Source organism: Montipora capricornis, chromosome 7 (genome assembly GCF_036669925.1).
Source record: "Montipora capricornis isolate CH-2021 chromosome 7, ASM3666992v2, whole genome shotgun sequence".
Lineage (NCBI taxonomy): Eukaryota > Metazoa > Cnidaria > Anthozoa > Scleractinia > Acroporidae > Montipora > Montipora capricornis.
This window is the reverse complement of record NC_090889.1, coordinates 28,845,914-28,871,071: the sequence shown is the minus strand read 5'-3', so window position 1 is coordinate 28,871,071 and position 25,158 is coordinate 28,845,914. Positions and strand designations below refer to the sequence as shown.

The following is a 25,158-nucleotide window of genomic DNA, read 5'->3' as shown; positions in this document are numbered from 1 at the left end:
TTTCTGACATGAATAAACAAACATTTGCCGCAATGACGATTTCCATGACTTTTTAGTTAAAACTTCGGAGTTACTGATTGAAAGGCGTTTATGCAATGTATTCATTGATTGAAGTGATGCTCAGACTAAGGCCCCGTTTATATGGAAAAAGTTGTCCCGGGTAGAAGAGTCACCCTCCTAGCTGAGTCAACTTTACCGAGCGTTTATATGAGAAAAGTTGTCCCGGTTGACCGAGTCAAAGTTAACCGTACTAAATTATTCATTGGCCCTGCTTAATAATTCGTAACTTCAATATCCCTCTTTCCGCTGGATTTCTATGTTTTAAATCAATCACACGGTCACTGTTGACTTAGATTTAACTTCTTTGATAGCAATTTAACCCACAATGTTCGTTTTTAAAGATAAAACACGAACTTCAATTTCCGATACGTGGAGTTGTGTCCCGGCTGACCGAGCCAAAGTGTTTATATGAAGAAAAGTTGGCCCGGCTAAAAGGGTGACCCTACCGTCGAAAAAGAGTGACCCTGCCAGGCGGGTCACCCTTCCAGCCGAGCCAACTTTTGTTTTCTCATATAAACGGTTCGCTGCGTTTTGTAAGGAAATGTATGAAACGTTGGCTCGCCCAGGGTAACTCGGCTAGGAGGGTGACCCTTCTACCCGGGACATCCTTTCTCCATATAAACGGGGCCTTACCAGGACAACCTAAAATTGTTGAAAGGAATGCATACGTTGAACTTTGAACTTTGCATTCGTTGAACTTTGGCTGAAGCTGTGGGCGTTGGTTAGAGCCACTCTAACCAACGCCTGCAGTATTTGCGTCATTTAAACGATTTTAGAGCAAAAGAGAGACTGTTCGCAGTCAGTTTACCAGTTTCAGCACTCGGACTCCTTCAATTTGGCTACTGTCTGTCTGTCTGCTGTTATGTGGTCTCATCGATCAGTAGTTCATTCAGATGATGGTGCCAAGCCGACCACATTGCTGAGGGAAAGCCCAGATCACAACGCCAAGAACTTCGTGCCTTACTCTTTTCGACTAGTGTGTGGGATCTTTAAAATCCCACAGAGTTCATGAACATTGAAGGGTTGTGAGACGGAGCCTACGGTTTATAGTCCTTATCCGAGAAGACTTGAAAGTCTAACCATTTGCGGATGTAATTACAATTTGTCCTCAGTTATTTTAAGACCCTGAGTGTTGGTCCGTCCGGAGTCACGACCTCCCGACCTCCCGCAGGGCAGCCCGATGCTCAACCAACTGAGCCGGGCACCGGTGCCGGTGCAATGCTCTACCAACTGAGCTATGAAGCCACACAGTTGGAAGCAGTCAATTGGTTGGGCTCATGTGTTTCCGTGAAAAAAATATTTGTTTCCTTCATTAGTCCTGTTACTGCAACGGAAGTGACGTTTTCGTTTTGTTTCCTGATGATTGACAATTTGCTTTTCCTGATAAGTCTCGTGATTTTATTCGAAGTTAGTTTTATTGGATTTGAAAACGTGATTAAATAGTGAAACGGAATTGTCATTGTGAATGAAGGATTTAGAAAGGCACGTTGTATTTTACATGAAAGGGTGTCGACTCGTGGTTATATCACTGATCAGCAAAATGGTTTCTTCTTCAACGAAAATCGCGGATGGGTCCCCTCTTTATAAAGAACTCGCTACCCGCTCGATTTCCTCCACAATTGGCGAATCGTTTTTATACGCTTTTATCGTATCCGTCGGCACTCTTGGTAACGTTGCAGTTTTGTTGGTTTTGTATAAAAATCACCGTCTTCGCAACATTACAGCTTATTTTGTGATTTCCTTGGCCATATCTGATATTATCATGTTGGACCTTTGCGCACCATTTTCTATTGGTGTTCTAATCGTTGGAGATTGGATTTTTGGGTACCTTATTTGTCAGATCCAGGGATTCCTTGTTTTCTGGGTAGGTTGCGCTTCCATTGGGACCCTTGCTTTGCTAGCGATAAACCGGTGAGTGAGAGTTCTTTCCTTAGTCAAAATTAAACTTGAGTTATTTGTCATTTTCTATCTTTTTCAAATCAGGCAAATGGAGTCACTGAGATTCCACCTCACCCAACGCAAGAATCTAGATAAAGCTCATCTCGCTTTGGAATGGAATTTGTTCAACTGCCGAAAAAACGAAAAAAATGTGCCCTTATAGGTTAATCTTTCCTCGTGTTTGTCAAAGTTTCTTTACAAATGTTCGCCCCAACAATTTGAAGGAAGTGTTCAAATGTGGCTTGATTTCACATCCTATCCTCTCTTTATTTTTGACAAGATTTCTCAAAAATAGTATAAGAGAAAAGCGTTAGATTACGAAACTGTCACAACAAAAACTGTGATGACTCCTTTTTGCACTTTCTCGACTTTTTGTGGGGAAAATATACACTTTAACTTGAACTTATTTTTGCACCTTCCTGGTAATATTACAGTAAGAACTGATAATTTTCTTTATTCTCGCAAACACCTGTTTTTTTATTTGTTAATTACGGCAGTAATGTGACTGAATTTGACATCTAGTCTAATTTAAATTCAAGAAAATGTAAAAACCATAGCGTGTTTGTTTCGGTTCCCAGGAATGAGAAGACATATTTGAGTCTTAAAATGACAGCACGTTGCAATTTCGTGCACTTCTGTCCCAGTAAAAGAATTAATATAAGCCACGTTTTCATGACAACTATTTCTCATCAAGTACTTCGCTGGTTCAGTGCTATTCACTACTTTACAAAAAAAATGAAAATACGTTATTTAGCTTTATTGTGGTTGGACCCTCAAAAGAGACCCTACACCGAAGAAGTTGAGGCCAAGCCGAGATATTTTTTGACATAAGCGGAGCATTAAGCACTACATTCCCTTCTTTTAGGTATTTCCGCATCGTTAAAACCTCGATGTATAGAGTCATTTTCACTTCAGCCAAAGCCAAACTTATAGTCCTTGGAGGCTGGATTGCGGCCTTATCAACCCCTTTGATATACACCGCCGCTGGTAAGGATTACGTGTTTCAACCCGGGAAATTCTTTTGTTTCTTTGAGTCCAAGTTTTCATTGCTTACTCTTCCATCCCATATCTTCGTCGGAATATCAATGGTAATTTTGATCGTTTGCTACCTAAGAGTTCTCAAAGCGCTTAAACCCATGAGAGAACTGTGGCAAAGACTCTCCGGAACGGAAATACAAGGAAGGTCTCTCTCTCGATAGAGGATATTAAGGTAACAAAAATCTTGTTTGCAACCGTGGTTGCCTTTATCTTCTGCTGGACTCCAATTTTTGTCCTGGATATTGTGGATGACTTTCTCGGGTCGGGATGGGAGTTGACCCGCGAAACCTATTACATGTATACTATATTTGGCATTTCCAGTTCAGCAATAAACCCCATCATTTACGGCGTCATGAATCCTTCTTATCGGAAAGCATACCTAAGGTTGTTCGGAATTCATCGTGTGGGACGAGTTGCTGGAGAATTGCCAAAGAAAATACACGATCACCCAAAGACCAAGGCTGTAGAAACACATTTGCGGGAACTGAACAATTTGTCGATCAACTGAACCAGAAACCTTGGAACAACTCACTGGCAAGTTCACTTTTCTCCAAGTCTTTTCAATGGTACTTCAGTGAGAGGAACTGTGTTTCCTTTTTTTCACGACTTTTTCTCATTTTAGGTCTTGTTACTGCTCACATATTTCAAGCTTCAGTTTTGTTTACATTTCCTGTCATTTTAGACAGATCCTTGACTTCCCGGCGTGACTGCATCGCTCTCGAAATCCATACCAAGAAAACCAACGAAAGGTCACCAGTTGCAAATATACGACTTTCAACCTGTCTTATCGGGTCATATACCGTTTGAGCTTATATGTGGAGACTGATTTCGCTGGTCGCTTTGTGAAATGGAAAGAGCTCAGAGTTAAATGAAACTTGATGAAGCAATTGTTTCAAACGCGCTTCTCACTGGATATGAAATGGGTTCATGATGTCCCCAACCCAAGACTACAAGTATAACAGACAGCAATGAAGGGGGTAGTTTCTAAAGAAACTGTGGTTCTGCGTTGGTGGGGAAGTAGTATACAAAAATTTGGTTTTATAAACGGAGTTGACAATGTAAATTGGCCGCCGTACAGAGATTCTAAATGCTGACGTTTCGAGCGTTAGCCCTTCGTCAGAGCGAATCGAGGAATTGTGGGTTACGTGTAGTTTTTATAGTAGAGTAGGAGCTACGCTATTGGTGGTAACATGGCAACGTGAAAAATAGGAATATATTAGTTGAATGAAAAGCGTTCGTTAATACCGTGAGGATTAAGGGTGCCGATTTGAAAGATGAATTTTTGTTCCAGATTCTTGCGGCTTTCCGTCGTACCTAGATGTAGGGAAAGGCCGTAGATAGCCATGTGTTTTTTGGAGTGGTTAGGCAGATTAAAATGGCGAGCGACTGGCTTAGATGCATCCTTGTCATTCTTCTCAACATCGCGAAGGTGTTCGCGGAATCGGTCACCTAGTCGTCTACCTGTCTCACCAATATATAATTTATTGCATAACGTACAGGTTATGTAATAAATGACATTTGCGGAGGTACATGTGAAACGATCGGTGATCTTAACAGATCGCTTAGGGACCCAAGCGATCACCGAAATACACTTCAGCGATACAGACTTCGTGTACAAGTCTAGACAATTAACTCAGTGGATCAGGAAAGTAAATAATTGGAGCTCGAAAAGAATGGGGAATTAGGGCGGTTGCATATAGGGCAGATTATGCGCCAAGAACGGTTGTTATCCAGATTAAAAATGTTTTGAAACCTATGAAAAAGGAGAGCAAAGCTATTGTGTTTGCTCACTTAAGGACGGTACCTTCTAATTAAAAACATTTTTGCCCCGGTGTGTGATTATGCAGGAAATGTAGATCTTAACAACTGGTATTGAAATCCATAAAGAAAATTGGGGCTAACCAGGCATTTTTCAAACATAATTCATGAATAATATTTTTAAAAAGCTTTAAAATACAAAGCAATGTATGGCGTTCTTTCTTAAATTGAAGCTTATTTAGCTCTCAAAAATGCATGGTTACCCCTGATTTTCTTTTTGGATACCAAGAGTACTTACTAAGATCTACTTTCTCCAGATAGTTTTAAATCACGCAAAAGTATCCCTGCCTTAGCAAGCATCACCGGTAGGAAATCCGAGTATCTCGAGATACGCAGAACGTATGCGCAATAACAATAGTAGGCACCGTCCTTTATATGCAAATTTGTGTCGTTGTCGTCGCCGTTGTCCTTGCTTAAGTTCCCTAATAATAAGCGGCAATGAGCGCCTTTCCTTCACCAGCCATGTAGCCTGGCCGTAATCACTTAATTAACATGTGACGGTCATCCAAAAAGCTCACCAACTTTGCACATGTCAAAAGATATCTTGTAATCTTGATGTTGTCACTTTTACCAAAGACGGCAAACTAGTCGTCAAACGCGACTCGCCCCTCTCCCCCAGAAGTGTTAGCCTGACTGAGATGTTTGGGAAAGACCTCATGTAACCATATGGGTATAGATGAAGGTAAATGAATATGGATGATTGAATAATGGGAAATCGTGGGACTCGTGGAGGGTATATACATGAGATCTCTGCCGATGGGTTAGTAACAGCTCTTAGGATCCAGCTTAACATGGACAAAGCCACAGTATCGACCGTTCAACTCAAGCTTGTTGTGACTGAGCTGTCTCAAGCCAATTCCCGACACATTGCCGTAGGTGTATCATTTGCCGCACTAAAGTCAAAGTCTACAGGGCTACAGGCCATGTCGTGTTAACTTCTCTCCTTTATGGCTGGAAACCTGGACCATCTACAGGAGACATGAGAAGCAACTCCACCAGTTCCACCTTCGGTGTCCACGCAGCATCCTCAACATCCTTTGGCAGGCTAAGATCCCGGACACCGAGGTGCTGGAGAGGGCACAGCGCCCCAGCGTCATTACCACCATGCACAAGGCGCAGATACGCCGGGAAGGTCACGTCTTCCGAATGTCAGACTCCAGAATACCCAAGCAGCTGCTGTACGGTGAACTTAGTCAAGGGGCAAGGAAGGTAGGAGGACAGCGTAAGCGCTTCAAAGGCTCCCTGAAAGCTTACCTCAAGGACTTCAACATCGACATCACCACATGGGAAAACGTAGCATCTGACAGACCAGTCTGGCGAAGCATGATTCACAAGGGCGCCCTCCACTCGGAAGTTCAACGATCCAACGCCGCCATAGAAAAACGTATGGCAAGACAGGCTCGAGCCGTAAACTCCACCAATATGCCTCCCATGCATTCTCTGGTGCCAGACCTGTGGCAGGGGCTTCCATGCCCGCATCGGTCTCATCAGCCACCAGCGGACACACCGCGAAATGTTCTAAAATGTCGTCTGACATGGTCATATTCGTAATCGAATCGACGAACAATAACATCATTTGCCGCTAATACACCAATTTCCAAAATGGCCGCTATTTTGATATTGTTTTGTTTTTATTCAAATTAGACATTCGATGCCTCGTTCAAGGCAAAATGTTCTTTTAAATTTTAAGCTTAAGAACGAGGTATCAAGGGCTAAATTGAATAAAAACAAAAGAATATCTAAATGGCTGCCATTTTGGAAAAAAGTGTTTAGTATATTATGCGCTTGCAAAATGTTATTCTATTGTTACGAAAATGCTTTATTACCTCCACCACCACGACCCTGCAAGTGCACGGACATCACCAAACGTTGCGTGATTCCTTTATCCGCCTTTACTGTCAGCTTGGTCCATTGGACGCACCAACGGCTAATAAAAGACGTTCCGACCAAACCCACGTGGCAGTTTGCATTTCAGTTGTCCGTCGCCGGTGTCACATCTAAACAATCAAAAAGCGCATAAGGCCCTATTCACTTGTGCGGTATATACTAGTTTTGGTTGGCGGTGCTGGAGGGCCTTTAACACAGGCGTTACTAGGGCTTCGTCCCAACATAGTGCTGCTACGTTGAGCACTAAAACAGTTGGTATAGGAGTTTTTCACGTGGCGGCATCGTCGCCACGTTGGTGGACGAAAACAAAAAATCTCCCATTAGCTTGTTTTGTTCGTCCACCAGAAGTCGTACATTTCTCCATTGTTACTGGTGTCTGTAGAGGTTGGTTGAAAACATCATATATGAGGAGTAGAATCGGAGAGCAAGCTCTGTTTCGGTTTTGAGTTAGGTTTGCGATAGCTTTTGCGCTTCTGTCACCTCTATTTACACTCGCAAAAAATCGTGAACGGCTGATAAAGTGAAAAGCGCCCCTCAAGGTCTGCGCAGCGAAAAATTAATCTCTTCTTGACCTGTGTTTTTCTTGTATGTTCATTGACAAGCAGGGAGAATGGCAAAAGAAACAGCAGTTAATTTGCACAATGAACATGAAAGCCATGGTTTTTATCAGAGTTAGGTGTATTGTTTTCTCTTCTTCTTTTCTCCGTTCTGGTTTCTGGGGTTATGGCCAGTTGACATAAATAAATTCAGGTCAACAATCATTCCCCGATGTGGAAGAGAATAGTGGTGGAAATTTATGCAGTCGGGACTTTCACCGGCACTTAGTTATACACCACACAAAATAATCCGTCGAGTTTATCGATGAAGCAAAAGCGAAACGGGAGATCATTTTGTAGTTTTGGACATCTGCCTTCACGTAATTGGCACCTCTTCCATCTTTTAAAAATAATTCTCCTCCGAGTCCGTAGTTCATACAAAATGATACGTCAATTTAAATGTCTTATCAGCCTGAACTTACACTCCAATGAGTTCCTGCGAAACGATGCAGTCAAAAGTGAATAAGTTCGCAAGCTCGGCTCCCTGTCGTGAGCGCCTTCTATTCGCTACTTGTATCACTGGATTTTTGCTGTTGTCTGGTGCACATCACTCATAAATCAGCCCTAATAATTTCCTTTATTTAAGCATAAAATACTTTTAGCTGATATAAAACCCTGTGGCCTCAGTTTTTCTGTAAGAGCTATTTGTTGTAGGTCCTTAACGATTACTTCAAGACTCAAAGCGAGGACTTGAACAAATCGTTCATTGTTTTGTGGCTGTAGTCTGTGATAGTCCTTGTTATGATCCGTAACTACAGGAGACAGTTATTTGTTTAAGTGAAACAACATTTCTTAATTTATCAACCACTTTGAGTAGAATTCATAACTGTCTTCCACCATTGATGCCTATCTCACTCATTTAAAGTATATGTCTACTATATTGCATATATTCTCTGATATTTCTCTTTGTTTAAAAATTGAAAACAAATTCACCTGTCGCCTTTGTTTGATGATTTTTAATATCCTTCGGGTATTTAAGTAAATACCTGCTGTTCTGTGACTATTTGAAAATCGGAAAATGCTTCCTGTATTTTTATTATTGTTCTTGTTTTGAGCAGTATCATAATTTAGCATTATTCTTTCAATTTATTTTATATGGCTTTAAAGACAAGACTTAAAAATCACCAGCTCGCTTTCACTTTTTCGTCCGGTTCAAAATAAATGGTTGTTTTTGACATCAATAAACATATTTTTGCCACAATGACGATTTCCTTGACTTTTTAGATGAAAGTTTTAAATTGTTGATTGAAACACGTCAGGATCAGTGGTATAAGTGCTCTAATAAGTGCGACCATCACTTCAATCAATTAATACATTGCAAAAACATAAGACAAAAGTCACCCCTTTTACACGAAAGGGCGCCGACTCGTGGTTATATCGCTGATCAGCAAAATGGTTTCTTCTTCGACGAAGGTCGCAGACGGGTCCCCTCTTTATAAAGAACTCGCTACGCGCTCGATTTCCTCCACAATTGGCGAATCCTTTTTACACGCTTTTATCGTATCCGTCGGCACTCTTGGTAACGTTGCAGTTTTGTTGGTTTTGTATAAAAATCACCGACTTCGCAACATTACAGCTTATTTTGTGATTTCCTTGGCCATATCTGATATTATCATGTTGGACATCTGTGCACCATTTTCTCTTAGTGTTCTAATCGTTGGAGATTGGATTTTTGGGTACCTTCTTTGTCAGATCCAGGGATTCCTTGTTATGTGGGTAGGTTGGGCTTCCATTGGCACCCTTGCTTTGCTAGCGATAAACCGGTGAGTGAAAGTTCTTTCCTTGGTCAAAATTAAACTTGAGTTATTTGTCATTTTCTATCTTTTCTAAATCAAACAAAAGGAGTCACTGAGAGTCCACCTCACCCAACGCAAGAATCTAGATAAAGCTCATCTCACTTTGGAATGGAATTCGTTCAACTGCCGAAAAACGAAAAAAATGTGCCCTTATAGGTTAATCTTTCCTCCTGTTTGTCAAAGTTTCGTTACAAATGTTCGCCCCAACAATTTGAAGGAAGTGTTTTAAATGCGGCTTAATTTCACAATCTATCCTCTCTTTATTTTTGACAAGATTTCTGAAAAATAGTATAAGAGAAAAGCGTTAGACTACGAAACTGTCACAACAAAAGCTGCGATGACTCCTTTTTTGCTCTTACTCGTCTTTTTCTTCGGGAAACATACACTTTAACTTGAAATTATCTAACCCTAGCATAGCGTTATTATTTTTGCATCTTCCCGGGAATATTGTAGTAAGAGCTGATTATTTTCTTTATTCTCGCAAACACCTGTTTATTTGTTAATTACGGCGGTAACGCGAATTTGACATCTAGTCTAATTTGAATCCAAGAAAATGTAAAAATCATAGCGTGTTTGTTTCGGTTCCCAGGAATGAGAAGACATATTTGAGTCTTAAAAATGACAGCACGTTGCAATTTCGTGCACTTCTGTCCCAGTAAAAGAATTAATATAAGCCACGTTTTCATGGCAACTTTTTCTCATCAAGTACCTCGCTGGTTCAGTACTATTCACTAGTTTCCCCGACTTAACAAAAACAATGAGAATAAGTTATTTAGCTTTATTATGGTAGGACCCTGAAGAGAGACCCTAAACCGAAGAAGCTGAGGCCAAGCCGAGATATTTTTTTTACATGAGCGGAGCATTAAGCACTATATTCCCTTCTTTTAGGTATTTCCGCATCGTTAAAACCTCGAGGTATAGAGTCATTTTCACTTCAGCCAAAGCCAAACTTATAATCCTTGGAGGCTGGATTGCAGCCTTATCAACTCCTTTGACATACACCGCCGCTGGTAAGGATTACGTGTTTCAACCCGGGAAATTCTTTTGTTCCTTTGAGTCCAAGTTTTCGTTGCTGATTCTTCCATCCTACATCTTCAGCGGAATATCAATGGTGATTTTGATCGTTTGCTACCTAAGAGTTTTGAAAGCGCTTAAAACCCATGAGAGAACTGTGGCAAAGAATCTCCGGAACGGAAATGCAAGGAAGGTCTCTCTCTCATTAGAGGATATTAAGGTAACAAAAATCTTGTTTGTAACCGTGGTTGCCTTTATCTTCTGCTGGACTCCAGTTTTAGTCCTGGATGCTGTGGATCACTTTCTCGGGTCGGGATGGGAGTTGACCCGCGAAACCTATTACATGTATAGTATATTTGGCATTTCCAGTTCAGCAATAAACCCCATCATTTACGGCGTCATGAATCCTTCTTATCGGAAAGCATACCTAAGGTTGTTCGGAATTCATCGTGTGGGACGAGTTGCTGGGGAATTGCCAAAGAAAAGACACGATCACCCAAAGACCAAGGCTGTAGAAACACATTTGCGGGAACTGAACAATTTGTCGATCAACTGAACCAGAAACCTTGGAACAACTCACTGGCAAGTTCACTTTTCTCCAAGTCTTTTCAATGGTACTTCAGTGAGAGGAACTGTGTTTCCTTTTTTTCACGACTTTTTCTCATTTTAGGTCTTGTTACTGCTCACATATTTCAAGCTTCAGTTTTGTTTACATTTCCTGTCATTTTAGACAGATCCTTGACTTCCCGGCGTGACTGCATCGCTCTCGAAATCCATACCAAGAAAACCAACGAAAGGTCACCAGTTGCAAATATACGACTTTCAACCTGTCTTATCGGGTCATATACCGTTTGAGCTTATATGTGGAGACTGATTTCGCTGGTCGCTTTGTGAAATGGAAAGAGCTCAGAGTTAAATGAAACTTGATGAAGCAATTGTTTCAAACGCGCTTCTCACTGGATATGAAATGGGTTCATGATGTCCCCAACCCAAGACTACAAGTATAACAGACAGCAATGAAGGGGGTAGTTTCTAAAGAAACTGTGGTTCTGCGTTGGTGGGGAAGTAGTATACAAAAATTTGGTTTTATAAACGGAGTTGACAATGTAAATTGGCCGCCGTACAGAGATTCTAAATGCTGACGTTTCGAGCGTTAGCCCTTCGTCAGAGCGAATCGAGGAATTGTGGGTTACGTGTAGTTTTTATAGTAGAGTAGGAGCTACGCTATTGGTGGTAACATGGCAACGTGAAAAATAGGAATATATTAGTTGAATGAAAAGCGTTCGTTAATACCGTGAGGATTAAGGGTGCCGATTTGAAAGATGAATTTTTGTTCCAGATTCTTGCGGCTTTCCGTCGTACCTAGATGTAGGGAAAGGCCGTAGATAGCCATGTGTTTTTTGGAGTGGTTAGGCAGATTAAAATGGCGAGCGACTGGCTTAGATGCATCCTTGTCATTCTTCTCAACATCGCGAAGGTGTTCGCGGAATCGGTCACCTAGTCGTCTACCTGTCTCACCAATATATAATTTATTGCATAACGTACAGGTTATGTAATAAATGACATTTGCGGAGGTACATGTGAAACGATCGGTGATCTTAACAGATCGCTTAGGGACCCAAGCGATCACCGAAATACACTTCAGCGATACAGACTTCGTGTACAAGTCTAGACAATTAACTCAGTGGATCAGGAAAGTAAATAATTGGAGCTCGAAAAGAATGGGGAATTAGGGCGGTTGCATATAGGGCAGATTATGCGCCAAGAACGGTTGTTATCCAGATTAAAAATGTTTTGAAACCTATGAAAAAGGAGAGCAAAGCTATTGTGTTTGCTCACTTAAGGACGGTACCTTCTAATTAAAAACATTTTTGCCCCGGTGTGTGATTATGCAGGAAATGTAGATCTTAACAACTGGTATTGAAATCCATAAAGAAAATTGGGGCTAACCAGGCATTTTTCAAACATAATTCATGAATAATATTTTTAAAAAGCTTTAAAATACAAAGCAATGTATGGCGTTCTTTCTTAAATTGAAGCTTATTTAGCTCTCAAAAATGCATGGTTACCCCTGATTTTCTTTTTGGATACCAAGAGTACTTACTAAGATCTACTTTCTCCAGATAGTTTTAAATCACGCAAAAGTATCCCTGCCTTAGCAAGCATCACCGGTAGGAAATCCGAGTATCTCGAGATACGCAGAACGTATGCGCAATAACAATAGTAGGCACCGTCCTTTATATGCAAATTTGTGTCGTTGTCGTCGCCGTTGTCCTTGCTTAAGTTCCCTAATAATAAGCGGCAATGAGCGCCTTTCCTTCACCAGCCATGTAGCCTGGCCGTAATCACTTAATTAACATGTGACGGTCATCCAAAAAGCTCACCAACTTTGCACATGTCAAAAGATATCTTGTAATCTTGATGTTGTCACTTTTACCAAAGACGGCAAACTAGTCGTCAAACGCGACTCGCCCCTCTCCCCCAGAAGTGTTAGCCTGACTGAGATGTTTGGGAAAGACCTCATGTAACCATATGGGTATAGATGAAGGTAAATGAATATGGATGATTGAATAATGGGAAATCGTGGGACTCGTGGAGGGTATATACATGAGATCTCTGCCGATGGGTTAGTAACAGCTCTTAGGATCCAGCTTAACATGGACAAAGCCACAGTATCGACCGTTCAACTCAAGCTTGTTGTGACTGAGCTGTCTCAAGCCAATTCCCGACACATTGCCGTAGGTGTATCATTTGCCGCACTAAAGTCAAAGTCTACAGGGCTACAGGCCATGTCGTGTTAACTTCTCTCCTTTATGGCTGGAAACCTGGACCATCTACAGGAGACATGAGAAGCAACTCCACCAGTTCCACCTTCGGTGTCCACGCAGCATCCTCAACATCCTTTGGCAGGCTAAGATCCCGGACACCGAGGTGCTGGAGAGGGCACAGCGCCCCAGCGTCATTACCACCATGCACAAGGCGCAGATACGCCGGGAAGGTCACGTCTTCCGAATGTCAGACTCCAGAATACCCAAGCAGCTGCTGTACGGTGAACTTAGTCAAGGGGCAAGGAAGGTAGGAGGACAGCGTAAGCGCTTCAAAGGCTCCCTGAAAGCTTACCTCAAGGACTTCAACATCGACATCACCACATGGGAAAACGTAGCATCTGACAGACCAGTCTGGCGAAGCATGATTCACAAGGGCGCCCTCCACTCGGAAGTTCAACGATCCAACGCCGCCATAGAAAAACGTATGGCAAGACAGGCTCGAGCCGTAAACTCCACCAATATGCCTCCCATGCATTCTCTGGTGCCAGACCTGTGGCAGGGGCTTCCATGCCCGCATCGGTCTCATCAGCCACCAGCGGACACACCGCGAAATGTTCTAAAATGTCGTCTGACATGGTCATATTCGTAATCGAATCGACGAACAATAACATCATTTGCCGCTAATACACCAATTTCCAAAATGGCCGCTATTTTGATATTGTTTTGTTTTTATTCAAATTAGACATTCGATGCCTCGTTCAAGGCAAAATGTTCTTTTAAATTTTAAGCTTAAGAACGAGGTATCAAGGGCTAAATTGAATAAAAACAAAAGAATATCTAAATGGCTGCCATTTTGGAAAAAAGTGTTTAGTATATTATGCGCTTGCAAAATGTTATTCTATTGTTACGAAAATGCTTTATTACCTCCACCACCACGACCCTGCAAGTGCACGGACATCACCAAACGTTGCGTGATTCCTTTATCCGCCTTTACTGTCAGCTTGGTCCATTGGACGCACCAACGGCTAATAAAAGACGTTCCGACCAAACCCACGTGGCAGTTTGCATTTCAGTTGTCCGTCGCCGGTGTCACATCTAAACAATCAAAAAGCGCATAAGGCCCTATTCACTTGTGCGGTATATACTAGTTTTGGTTGGCGGTGCTGGAGGGCCTTTAACACAGGCGTTACTAGGGCTTCGTCCCAACATAGTGCTGCTACGTTGAGCACTAAAACAGTTGGTATAGGAGTTTTTCACGTGGCGGTATCGTCGCCACGTTGGTGGACGAAAACAAAAAATCTCCCATTAGCTTGTTTTGTTCGTCCACCAGAAGTCGTACATTTCTCCATTGTTACTGGTGTCTGTAGAGGTTGGTTGAAAACATCATATATGAGGAGTAGAATCGGAGAGCAAGCTCTGTTTCGGTTTTGAGTTAGGTTTGCGATAGCTTTTGCGCTTCTGTCACCTCTATTTACACTCGCAAAAAATCGTGAACGGCTGATAAAGTGAAAAGCGCCCCTCAAGGTCTGCGCAGCGAAAAATTAATCTCTTCTTGACCTGTGTGTTTTTCTTGTATGTTCATTGACAAGCAGGGAGAATGGCAAAAGAAACAGCAGTTAATTTGCACAATGAACATGAAAGCCATGGTTTTTATCAGAGTTAGGTGTATTGTTTTCTCTTCTTCTTTTCTCCGTTCTGGTTTCTGGGGTTATGGCCAGTTGACATAAATAAATTCAGGTCAACAATCATTCCCCGATGTGGAAGAGAATAGTGGTGGAAATTTATGCAGTCGGGACTTTCACCGGCACTTAGTTATACACCACACAAAATAATCCGTCGAGTTTATCGATGAAGCAAAAGCGAAACGGGAGATCATTTTGTAGTTTTGGACATCTGCCTTCACGTAATTGGCACCTCTTCCATCTTTTAAAAATAATTCTCCTCCGAGTCCGTAGTTCATACAAAATGATACGTCAATTTAAATGTCTTATCAGCCTGAACTTACACTCCAATGAGTTCCTGCGAAACGATGCAGTCAAAAGTGAATAAGTTCGCAAGCTCGGCTCCCTGTCGTGAGCGCCTTCTATTCGCTACTTGTATCACTGGATTTTTGCTGTTGTCTGGTGCACATCACTCATAAATCAGCCCTAATAATTTCCTTTATTTAAGCATACAATACTTTTAGCTGATATAAAACCCTGTGGCCTCAGTTTTTCTGTAAGAGCTATTTGTTGTAGGTCCTTAACGATTACTTCAAGACTCAAAGCGAGGACTTGAACAAATCGTTCATTGTTTTGTGGCTGTAGTCTGTGATAGTCCTTGTTATGATCCGTAACTACAGGAGACAGTTATTTGTTTAAGTGAAACAACATTTCTTAATTTATCAACCACTTTGAGTAGAATTCATAACTGTCTTCCACCATTGATGCCTATCTCACTCATTTAAAGTATATGTCTACTATATTGCATATATTCTCTGATATTTCTCTTTGTTTAAAAATTGAAAACAAATTCACCTGTCGCCTTTGTTTGATGATTTTTAATATCCTTCGGGTATTTAAGTAAATACCTGCTGTTCTGTGACTATTTGAAAATCGGAAAATGCTTCCTGTATTTTTATTATTGTTCTTGTTTTGAGCAGTATCATAATTTAGCATTATTCTTTCAATTTATTTTATATGGCTTTAAAGACAAGACTTAAAAATCACCAGCTCGCTTTCACTTTTTCGTCCGGTTCAAAATAAATGGTTGTTTTTGACATCAATAAACGTATTTTTGCCACAATGACGATTTCCTTGACTTTTTAGATGAAAGTTTTAAATTGTTGATTGAAACACGTCAGGATCAGTGGTATAAGTGCTCTAATAAGTGCGACCATCACTTCAATCAATTAATACATTGCAAAAACATAAGACAAAAGTCACCCCTTTTACACGAAAGGGCGCCGACTCGTGGTTAAATCGCTGATCAGCAAAATGGTTTCTTCTTCGACGAAGGTCGCAGACGGGTCCCCTCTTTATAAAGAACTCGCTACGCGCTCGATTTCCTCCACAATTGGCGAATCCTTTTTACACGCTTTTATCGTATCCGTCGGCACTCTTGGTAACGTTGCAGTTTTGTTGGTTTTGTATAAAAATCACCGACTTCGCAACATTACAGCTTATTTTGTGATTTCCTTGGCCATATCTGATATTATCATGTTGGACATCTGTGCACCATTTTCTCTTAGTGTTCTAATCGTTGGAGATTGGATTTTTGGGTACCTTCTTTGTCAGATCCAGGGATTCCTTGTTATGTGGGTAGGTTGGGCTTCCATTGGCACCCTTGCTTTGCTAGCGATAAACCGGTGAGTGAAAGTTCTTTCCTTGGTCAAAATTAAACTTGAGTTATTTGTCATTTTCTATCTTTTCTAAATCAAACAAAAGGAGTCACTGAGAGTCCACCTCACCCAACGCAAGAATCTAGATAAAGCTCATCTCACTTTGGAATGGAATTCGTTCAACTGCCGAAAAACGAAAAAAATGTGCCCTTATAGGTTAATCTTTCCTCCTGTTTGTCAAAGTTTCGTTACAAATGTTCGCCCCAACAATTTGAAGGAAGTGTTTTAAATGCGGCTTAATTTCACAATCTATCCTCTCTTTATTTTTGACAAGATTTCTGAAAAATAGTATAAGAGAAAAGCGTTAGACTACGAAACTGTCACAACAAAAGCTGCGATGACTCCTTTTTTGCTCTTACTCGTCTTTTTCTTCGGGAAACATACACTTTAACTTGAAATTATCTAACCCTAGCATAGCGTTATTATTTTTGCATCTTCCCGGGAATATTGTAGTAAGAGCTGATTATTTTCTTTATTCTCGCAAACACCTGTTTATTTGTTAATTACGGCGGTAACGCGAATTTGACATCTAGTCTAATTTGAATCCAAGAAAATGTAAAAATCATAGCGTGTTTGTTTCGGTTCCCAGGAATGAGAAGACATATTTGAGTCTTAAAAATGACAGCACGTTGCAATTTCGTGCACTTCTGTCCCAGTAAAAGAATTAATATAAGCCACGTTTTCATGGCAACTTTTTCTCATCAAGTACCTCGCTGGTTCAGTACTATTCACTAGTTTCCCCGACTTAACAAAAACAATGAGAATAAGTTATTTAGCTTTATTATGGTAGGACCCTGAAGAGAGACCCTAAACCGAAGAAGCTGAGGCCAAGCCGAGATATTTTTTTACATGAGCGGAGCATTAAGCACTATATTCCCTTCTTTTAGGTATTTCCGCATCGTTAAAACCTCGAGGTATAGAGTCATTTTCACTTCAGCCAAAGCCAAACTTATAATCCTTGGAGGCTGGATTGCAGCCTTATCAACTCCTTTGACATACACCGCCGCTGGTAAGGATTACGTGTTTCAACCCGGGAAATTCTTTTGTTCCTTTGAGTCCAAGTTTTCGTTGCTGATTCTTCCATCCTACATCTTCAGCGGAATATCAATGGTGATTTTGATCGTTTGCTACCTAAGAGTTTTGAAAGCGCTTAAAACCCATGAGAGAACTGTGGCAAAGAATCTCCGGAACGGAAATGCAAGGAAGGTCTCTCTCTCATTAGAGGATATTAAGGTAACAAAAATCTTGTTTGTAACCGTGGTTGCCTTTATCTTCTGCTGGACTCCAGTTTTAGTCCTGGATGCTGTGGATCACTTTCTCGGGTCGGGATGGGAGTTGACCCGCGAAACCTATTACATGTATAGTATATTTGGCATTTCCAGTTCAGCAATAAACCCCATCATTTACGGCGTCATGAATCCTTCTTATCGGAAAGCATACCTAAGGTTGTTCGGAATTCATCGTGTGGGACGAGTTGCTGGGGAATTGCCAAAGAAAAGACACGATCACCCAAAGACCAAGGCTGTAGAAACACATTTGCGGGAACTGAACAATTTGTCGATCAACTGAACCAGAAACCTTGGAACAACTCACTGGCAAGTTCACTTTTCTCCAAGTCTTTTCAATGGTACTTCAGTGAGAGGAACTGTGTTTCCTTTTTTTCACGACTTTTTCTCATTTTAGGTCTTGTTACTGCTCACATATTTCAAGCTTCAGTTTTGTTTACATTTCCTGTCATTTTAGACAGATCCTTGACTTCCCGGCGTGACTGCATCGCTCTCGAAATCCATACCAAGAAAACCAACGAAAGGTCACCAGTTGCAAATATACGACTTTCAACCTGTCTTATCGGGTCATATACCGTTTGAGCTTATATGTGGAGACTGATTTCGCTGGTCGCTTTGTGAAATGGAAAGAGCTCAGAGTTAAATGAAACTTGATGAAGCAATTGTTTCAAACGCGCTTCTCACTGGATATGAAATGGGTTCATGATGTCCCCAACCCAAGACTACAAGTATAACAGACAGCAATGAAGGGGGTAGTTTCTAAAGAAACTGTGGTTCTGCGTTGGTGGGGAAGTAGTATACAAAAATTTGGTTTTATAAACGGAGTTGACAATGTAAATTGGCCGCCGTACAGAGATTCTAAATGCTGACGTTTCGAGCGTTAGCCCTTCGTCAGAGCGAATCGAGGAATTGTGGGTTACGTGTAGTTTTTATAGTAGAGTAGGAGCTACGCTATTGGTGGTAACATGGCAACGTGAAAAATAGGAATATATTAGTTGAATGAAAAGCGTTCGTTAATACCGTGAGGATTAAGGGTGCCGATTTGAAAGATGAATTTTTGTTCCAGATTCTTGCGGCTTTCCGTCGTACCTAGATGTAGGGAAAGGCCGTAGATAGCCATGTGTTTTTTGGAGTGGTTAGGCAGATTAAAATGGCGAGCGACTGGCTTAGATGCATCCTTGTCATTCTTCTCAACATCGCGAAGGTGTTCGCGGAATCGGTCACCTAGTCGTCTACCTGTCTCACCAATATATAATTTATTGCATAACGTACAGGTTATGTAATAAATGACATTTGCGGAGGTACATGTGAAACGATCGGTGATCTTAACAGATCGCTTAGGGACCCAAGCGATCACCGAAATACACTTCAGCGATACAGACTTCGTGTACAAGTCTAGACAATTAACTCAGTGGATCAGGAAAGTAAATAATTGGAGCTCGAAAAGAATGGGGAATTAGGGCGGTTGCATATAGGGCAGATTATGCGCCAAGAACGGTTGTTATCCAGATTAAAAATGTTTTGAAACCTATGAAAAAGGAGAGCAAAGCTATTGTGTTTGCTCACTTAAGGACGGTACCTTCTAATTAAAAACATTTTTGCCCCGGTGTGTGATTATGCAGGAAATGTAGATCTTAACAACTGGTATTGAAATCCGTAAAGAAAATTGGGGCTAACCACGCATTTCTCAAACATAATTCATGAATAATATTTGTAAAAAGCTTTAAAATACAAAGCAATGTATGGCGTTCTTTCTTAAATTGAAGCTTATTTAGCTCTCAAAAATGCATGGTTACCCCTGATTTTCTTTTTGGATACCAAGAGTACTTACTAAGATCTACTTGCTCCAGATAGTTTTAAATCACGCAAAAGTATCCCTGCCTTAGCAAGCATCACCGATAGGAAATCCGAGTATCTCGAGATACGCAGAACGTATGCGCAATAACAATAGTAGGCACCGTCCTTTATATGCAAATTTGTGTCGTTGTCGTCGCCGTTGTCCTTGCTTAAGTTCCCTAATAATAAGCGGCAATGAGCGCCTTTCCTTCACCAGCCATGTAGCCTGGCCGTAATCACTTAATTAACATGTGACGGTCATCCAAAAAGCTCACCAACTTTGCACATGTCAAAAGATATCTTGTAATCTTGATGTTGTCACTTTTACCAAAGACGGCAAACTAGTCGTCAAACGCGACTCGCCCCTCTCCCCCAGAAGTGTTAGCCTGACTGAGATGTTTGGGAAAGACCTCATGGAACCATATGGGTATAGATGAAGGTAAATGAATATGGATGATTGAATAATGGGAAATCGTGGGACTCGTGGAGGGTATATACATGAGATCTCTGCCGATGGGTTAGTAACAGCTCTTAGGATCCAGCTTAACATGGACAAAGCCACAGTATCGACCGTTCAACTCAAGCTTGTTGTGACTGCGCTGTCTCAAGCCAATTCCCGACACATTGCCGTAGGTGTATCATTTGCCGCACTAAAGTCAAAGTCTACAGGGCTACAGGCCATGTCGTGTTAACTTCTCTCCTTTATGGCTGGAAACCTGGACCATCTACAGGAGACATGAGAAGCAACTCCACCAGTTCCACCTTCGGTGTCCACGCAGCATCCTCAACATCCTTTGGCAGGCTAAGATCCCGGACACCGAGATGCTGGAGAGGGCACAGCGCCCCAGCGTCATTACCACCATGCGCAAGGCACAGATACGCTGGGAAGGTCACGTCTTCCGAATGTCAGACTCCAGAATACCCAAGCAGCTGCTGTACGGTGAACTTAGTCAAGGGGCAAGGAAGGTAGGAGGACAGCGTAAGCGCTTCAAAGGCTCCCTGAAAGCTTACCTCAAGGACTTCAATATCGACATCACCACATGGGAAAACGTAGCATCTGACAGACCAGTCTGGCGAAGCATGATTCACAAGGGCGCCCTCCACTGGGAAGTTCAACGATCCAACGCCGCCAAAGAAAAACGTAGGGCAAGAAAGGCTCGAGCCGTAAACTCCACCAATATGCCTTCCATGCATTCTCTGGTGCCAGACCTGTGGCACGGGCTTCCATGCCAGCATCGGTCTCATCAGCCACCAGCGGACACACCGCGAAATGTTCTAAAATGTCGTCTGACATGGTCATATTCGTAATCGAATCGACGAACAATAACATCATTTGCCGCTAATACACCAATTTCCAAAATGGCCGCTAGAAGGTGTATAGTATATTATGCGCTTGCTAAATGTTATGCTAGTGTTGCGAAAATGCTTTATTGCCTCCACCACCACGACCCTTTAAGTGCACGGACACCACAAAACGTTGCGTGATGCCTTTACCCGCCTTTACTTTTCAGCTTGGTCCATTGGACGCACCATCGGCTAATAAAAGACGTTCCGACCAAACCCACGTGGCAGTTTGCATTTCAGTTGTCCGTCGCCGGTGTCACATCTAAACAATCAAAAAGCGCATAAGGCCCTATTCACTTGTGCGGTATATACTAGTTTTGGTTGGCGGTACTGCAGGCCTTTAACACAGGCGTTATTAGGGCTTCATCCCAACATAGTGCTACGTTGTGCACTAAAACAGCTGGTATAGGAGTTTTAACGTGGCGACATCGTCGCCACGTTGGTGGACGAAAACAAAAAATCTCCCATTAGCTTGTTTTGTTTGTCCACCAGAAGTCGTACATTTCTCTATTGTTACTGGTGTCTGTAGAGGTTGGTTGAAAACATCATATATGAGGAGTGGAATCGGAAAGCAAGCTCTGTTTCGGTTTTGAGTTAGGTTTGCGATAGCTTTTGCGCTTCTGTCACCTCTATTTACACTCGCAAAAAATCGTGAACGGCTGATAAAGTGAAAACCACCCTCAATTAATCTCTTCTTGACGTGTGTTTTTTCCTTGTATGTTCATTGACAAGCAGGGAGAATGGCAAAAGAAACAGCAGTTAATTTGCATGATGAACATGAAAGCCATGGTTTTTATCAGAGTTAGGTCTATTGTTTTCTCTTCTTCTTTTCGTCGTTCTGGTTTCTGGGGTTATGGCCAGTTGACATAAATAAATTCAGGTCAACAATCATTCCCCGATGTGGAAGAGAATAGTGGTGGAAATTTATGCAGTCGGGACTTTCACCGGCACTTAGTTATACACCACACAAAATAATCCACCGAGTTTATCGATGAAGCAAAAGCAAAACGGGAGGCTATTTTGTTTTTTGGACATCTGCCTTCACGTAATTGGCACCTCTTCCATCTTTTAAAAATAATTCTCCTCCGAGTCCGTAGTTCATACAAAATGATACGTCAATTTAAATGTCTTATCAGCCTGAACTTACACTCCAATGAGTTCCTGCGAAACGATGCAGTCAAAAGTGATTAAGTTCGCAAGCTCGGCTCCCTGTCGTGCGCGCCTTCTATTCGCTACTTGTATCACTGGATTTTTGCTGTTGTCTGGTGCACATCACTCATAAATCAGCCCTAATAATTTCCTTTATTTAAGCATACAATACTTTTAGCTGATATAAAACCCTGTGGCCTCAGTTTTTCTGTAAGAGCTATTTGTTGTAGGTCCTTAACGATTACTTCAAGACTCAAAGCGAGGACTTGAACAAATCGTTCATTGTTTTGTGGCTGTAGTCTGTGATAGTCCTTGTTATGATCCGTAACTACAGGAGACAGTTAGTTGTTTAAGTGAAACAACATTTCTTAATTTATCAAATCACAATAACATTCTAGAATGGGATCAAAATAGGCGGGGCAACCACTTTGAGTAGAATTCATAACTGTCTTCCACCATTGATGCCTATCTCACTCATTTAAAGTATATGTCTACTATATTGCATATATTCTCTGATATTTCTCTTTGTTTAAGAATTGAAAACAAATTCACCTGTCGCCTTTGTTTGATGATTTTTTAATATTCTTCGTGTATTTAAGTAAATACTTGCTGTTTTGTAACTTTTTGAAAATCGGAAAATGCTCCCTGTATTTTTATTATTGTTCATGTTTTGAGCAGTACCATAATTTAGCATTTGTTTATTCTTTCAAGTTATTTTATGTGACTTTAAAGACAAGACTTAAAAATCAACAGCTCGCTTTCACCCTTTCGTCCGGTTCAAAATAAATGGTTGTTTTTGACATGAATAAACATACCTTTGCCACAATGACGATTTCCTTCACTTTTTAGAGTGAAAGTTTTAAATTACTGATTGAAACACGTCAGGATCAGTGGTATAAGTGCTCTAATACGTGCGACCATCACTTCAATCAATTAATACATTGCAAAAACATAAGACAAAAGTCACCCCTTTTACACGAAAGGGCGTCAACTCGTGGTTATATCACTGATCAGCAAAATGGTTTCTTCTTCAACGATAATCGCAGACGAGTCCCCTCTTTATAAAGAACTCGCTACCCGCTCGATTTCCTCCACTATTGGCGAATCGTTTTTATACGCTTTTATTGTATCCGTCGGCACTCTTGGTAACGTTGCAGTTTTGTTGGTTTTGTATAAAAATCATCGACTTCGCAACGTTACAGGTTACTTTGTGATTTCCTTGGCCATATCTGATATCATCATGTTGGACCTCTGCGCACCATTTTCTATTGGTGTCCTAATCGTTGGAGATTGGATTTTTGGGTACCTTATTTGTCAGATCCAGGGATTCCTTGTTACGTGGTTAGCTTGCGCGTCGCTCGGCACCCTTGCTTTGGTAGCGATAAACCGGTGAGTGAGAGTTTTTTCCTTAGTCAAAATTAAACTTGAGTTATTTGTCATTTTCTATCTTTTCTAAATCAGACAAAAGGAGTCACTGAGATTCCACCTCACCCAACTCAAGAATCTAGATAAAGCGCATCTCACTTTGGAATGGAATTCGTTCAACTGCCGAAAAACGAACAAAATGTGCCCTTATAGGTTAATCTTTCCTCGCGTTTGTCAAAGTTTCTTTACAAATGTTCGCCCCAACAATTTGAAGGAAGTGTTCAAATGTGGCTTGATTTCACAACCTATCCTCTCTTTATTTTTGACAAGATTTTTGAAAAATAGTATAAGAGAAAAGCGTTACACCACGAAACAGTCACAACAAAACTGTGATGACTCTTTTTTGCTTTTTCTCGACTTTTTCTGGGGAAAACACAGGGGCACCCAACGAATCTGTTCCTCACATTATCTGTTCCCCAGAGGAATCTTGCTGGCTGACAAAAATACAGGTGTTTCGATGAGCTGGCTGGGAAATTTTGTTATTGATAGAGGTTTTGCCTGGGAATTACTGACTTTTTTTAGCATTTTAATCCGAGCTGGCTGGAGAAACTCTGAAGACTGAGGACGGCTAAAAAAAAAAAAAAAAAAGAAGAACCCCATCCCTCTCGCAAACATACGACGGCTGGTCAGAGTGATTGCGCTTGCGGAAAAAACCTGTTTTGTCCCGGTTTTGTCGCTTTTGTTCGGTCGTTTTGGATCGAGGGATTTGAAAGCGAGCGGAATTCCTGGCTTGGAAATAAATTTATCTAGCTGGCTGGGACATTTCTTGTGTGTCTTGCTGGGAAAAAGGAACAGATAATGTTTTCCCAGCAACACTGAAAAACACCTGAAAATGCCTTAATATCATTTATTTTCATTAACTGGGGTATAATAATACATTTTACAACAAATTGGTCGTTGGGTGCCCCTGAAAACATACACTTTAACTTGAACTTGTCTAAGCTAGCATAGCGTTATTATTTTTGCACCTTCCTGGGAATATTACAGTAAGAACTGATAAAATTCTTTATTCTCGCAAACACCTGTTTTTTTATTTGTTAATTACGGCGGTAACGTGAATTTGACATCTAGTCTAATTTCAATTCAAGAAAATGTAAAAACCATAGCGTGTTTGTTTCGCTTCCCACGAATGAGAAAAGATATTTGAGTCTTAAAAATGACAGCGCGTTGCAATTTCGTGCACTTCTGTCCCAGTAAAAGAATTAATATAAGCCACGTTTTCATGACAACTATTTCTCATCAAGTACTTCGCTGCTTCAGTGCTATTCACTAGTTCCACCAACTTTACAAAAAAAATGAGAATACGTTATTTAGCTTTATTGTGGTTGGACCCTCAAAAGAGACCCTAAACCGAAGAAGCTGAGGCCAAGCCGAGATATTTTTTTACATAAGCCGAGCATTAAGCACTACATTCCCTTCTTTTAGGTATTTCCACATCGTTAAAACCTCGATGTATAGAGTCATTTTCACTTCAGCCAAAGCCAAACTTATAGTCCTTGGAGGCTGGATTGCGGCCTTATCAACTCCTTTGACATACACCGCCGCTGGTAAGGATTACGTGTTTCAACCCGGGAAATTCTTTTGTTCCTTTGAGTCCAAGTTTTCATTGCTTACTCTTCCAGCCTACATCTTCCTCGGAATATCCATGGTAATTTTGATCGTTTGCTACCTAAGAGTTTTCAAAGCGCTTAAAATCCATGAGAGAACTGTGGCAAAGAATCTCCGGAACGGAAATGCAAGGAAGGTCTCTCTCTCGATAGAGGATATTAAGGTAACAAAAATCTTGTTTGTAACCGTGGTTGGCTTTATCTTCTGCTGGACTCC

At 41.2% G+C, this 25,158-nt stretch overlaps 4 protein-coding genes and 1 pseudogene across 4 annotated transcripts in view; all 5 read left to right on the top strand.

Moving 5' to 3' along the window:
- Positions 1 to 25,158, top strand: part of LOC138056793 (dynein axonemal heavy chain 6-like) — a 158,195-nt gene that overhangs the window by 74,408 nt on the left and 58,629 nt on the right. The window lies entirely within an intron of this gene.
- LOC138056788 (melatonin receptor type 1A-like) lies at positions 1,396 to 4,799 on the top strand (annotated as a pseudogene).
- On the top strand, positions 7,330 to 11,958 carry LOC138056790 (melatonin receptor type 1A-like). Its single transcript, XM_068902683.1, has 2 exons — positions 7,330 to 9,100; positions 10,022 to 11,958. Exons 1-2 carry the CDS (start codon positions 8,730 to 8,732, stop codon positions 10,701 to 10,703), a joined length of 1,053 nt encoding a protein of 350 aa, XP_068758784.1. The 5' UTR covers positions 7,330 to 8,729; the 3' UTR covers positions 10,704 to 11,958.
- On the top strand, positions 15,860 to 19,118 carry LOC138057802 (melatonin receptor type 1A-like). The gene is made up of 2 exons (XM_068903720.1): positions 15,860 to 16,261; positions 17,182 to 19,118. The coding sequence occupies exons 1-2, from the start codon at positions 15,891 to 15,893 to the stop codon at positions 17,861 to 17,863; spliced, it is 1,053 nt and encodes a 350-aa protein (XP_068759821.1). The 5' UTR covers positions 15,860 to 15,890; the 3' UTR covers positions 17,864 to 19,118.
- LOC138057800 (melatonin receptor type 1A-like) overlaps positions 22,361 to 25,158 on the top strand; it is a 4,440-nt gene continuing 1,642 nt past the window's right edge. Inside the window, exons 1-2 of the mRNA XM_068903719.1 lie at positions 22,361 to 23,298; positions 24,760 to 25,158. The exon at positions 24,760 to 25,158 is cut by the window's right edge and continues 1,642 nt beyond it. Coding sequence (XP_068759820.1) covers positions 22,928 to 23,298; positions 24,760 to 25,158 — 770 coding nt within the window. The 5' untranslated portion in view covers positions 22,361 to 22,927. The remainder of the gene's footprint in view (positions 23,299 to 24,759) is intronic.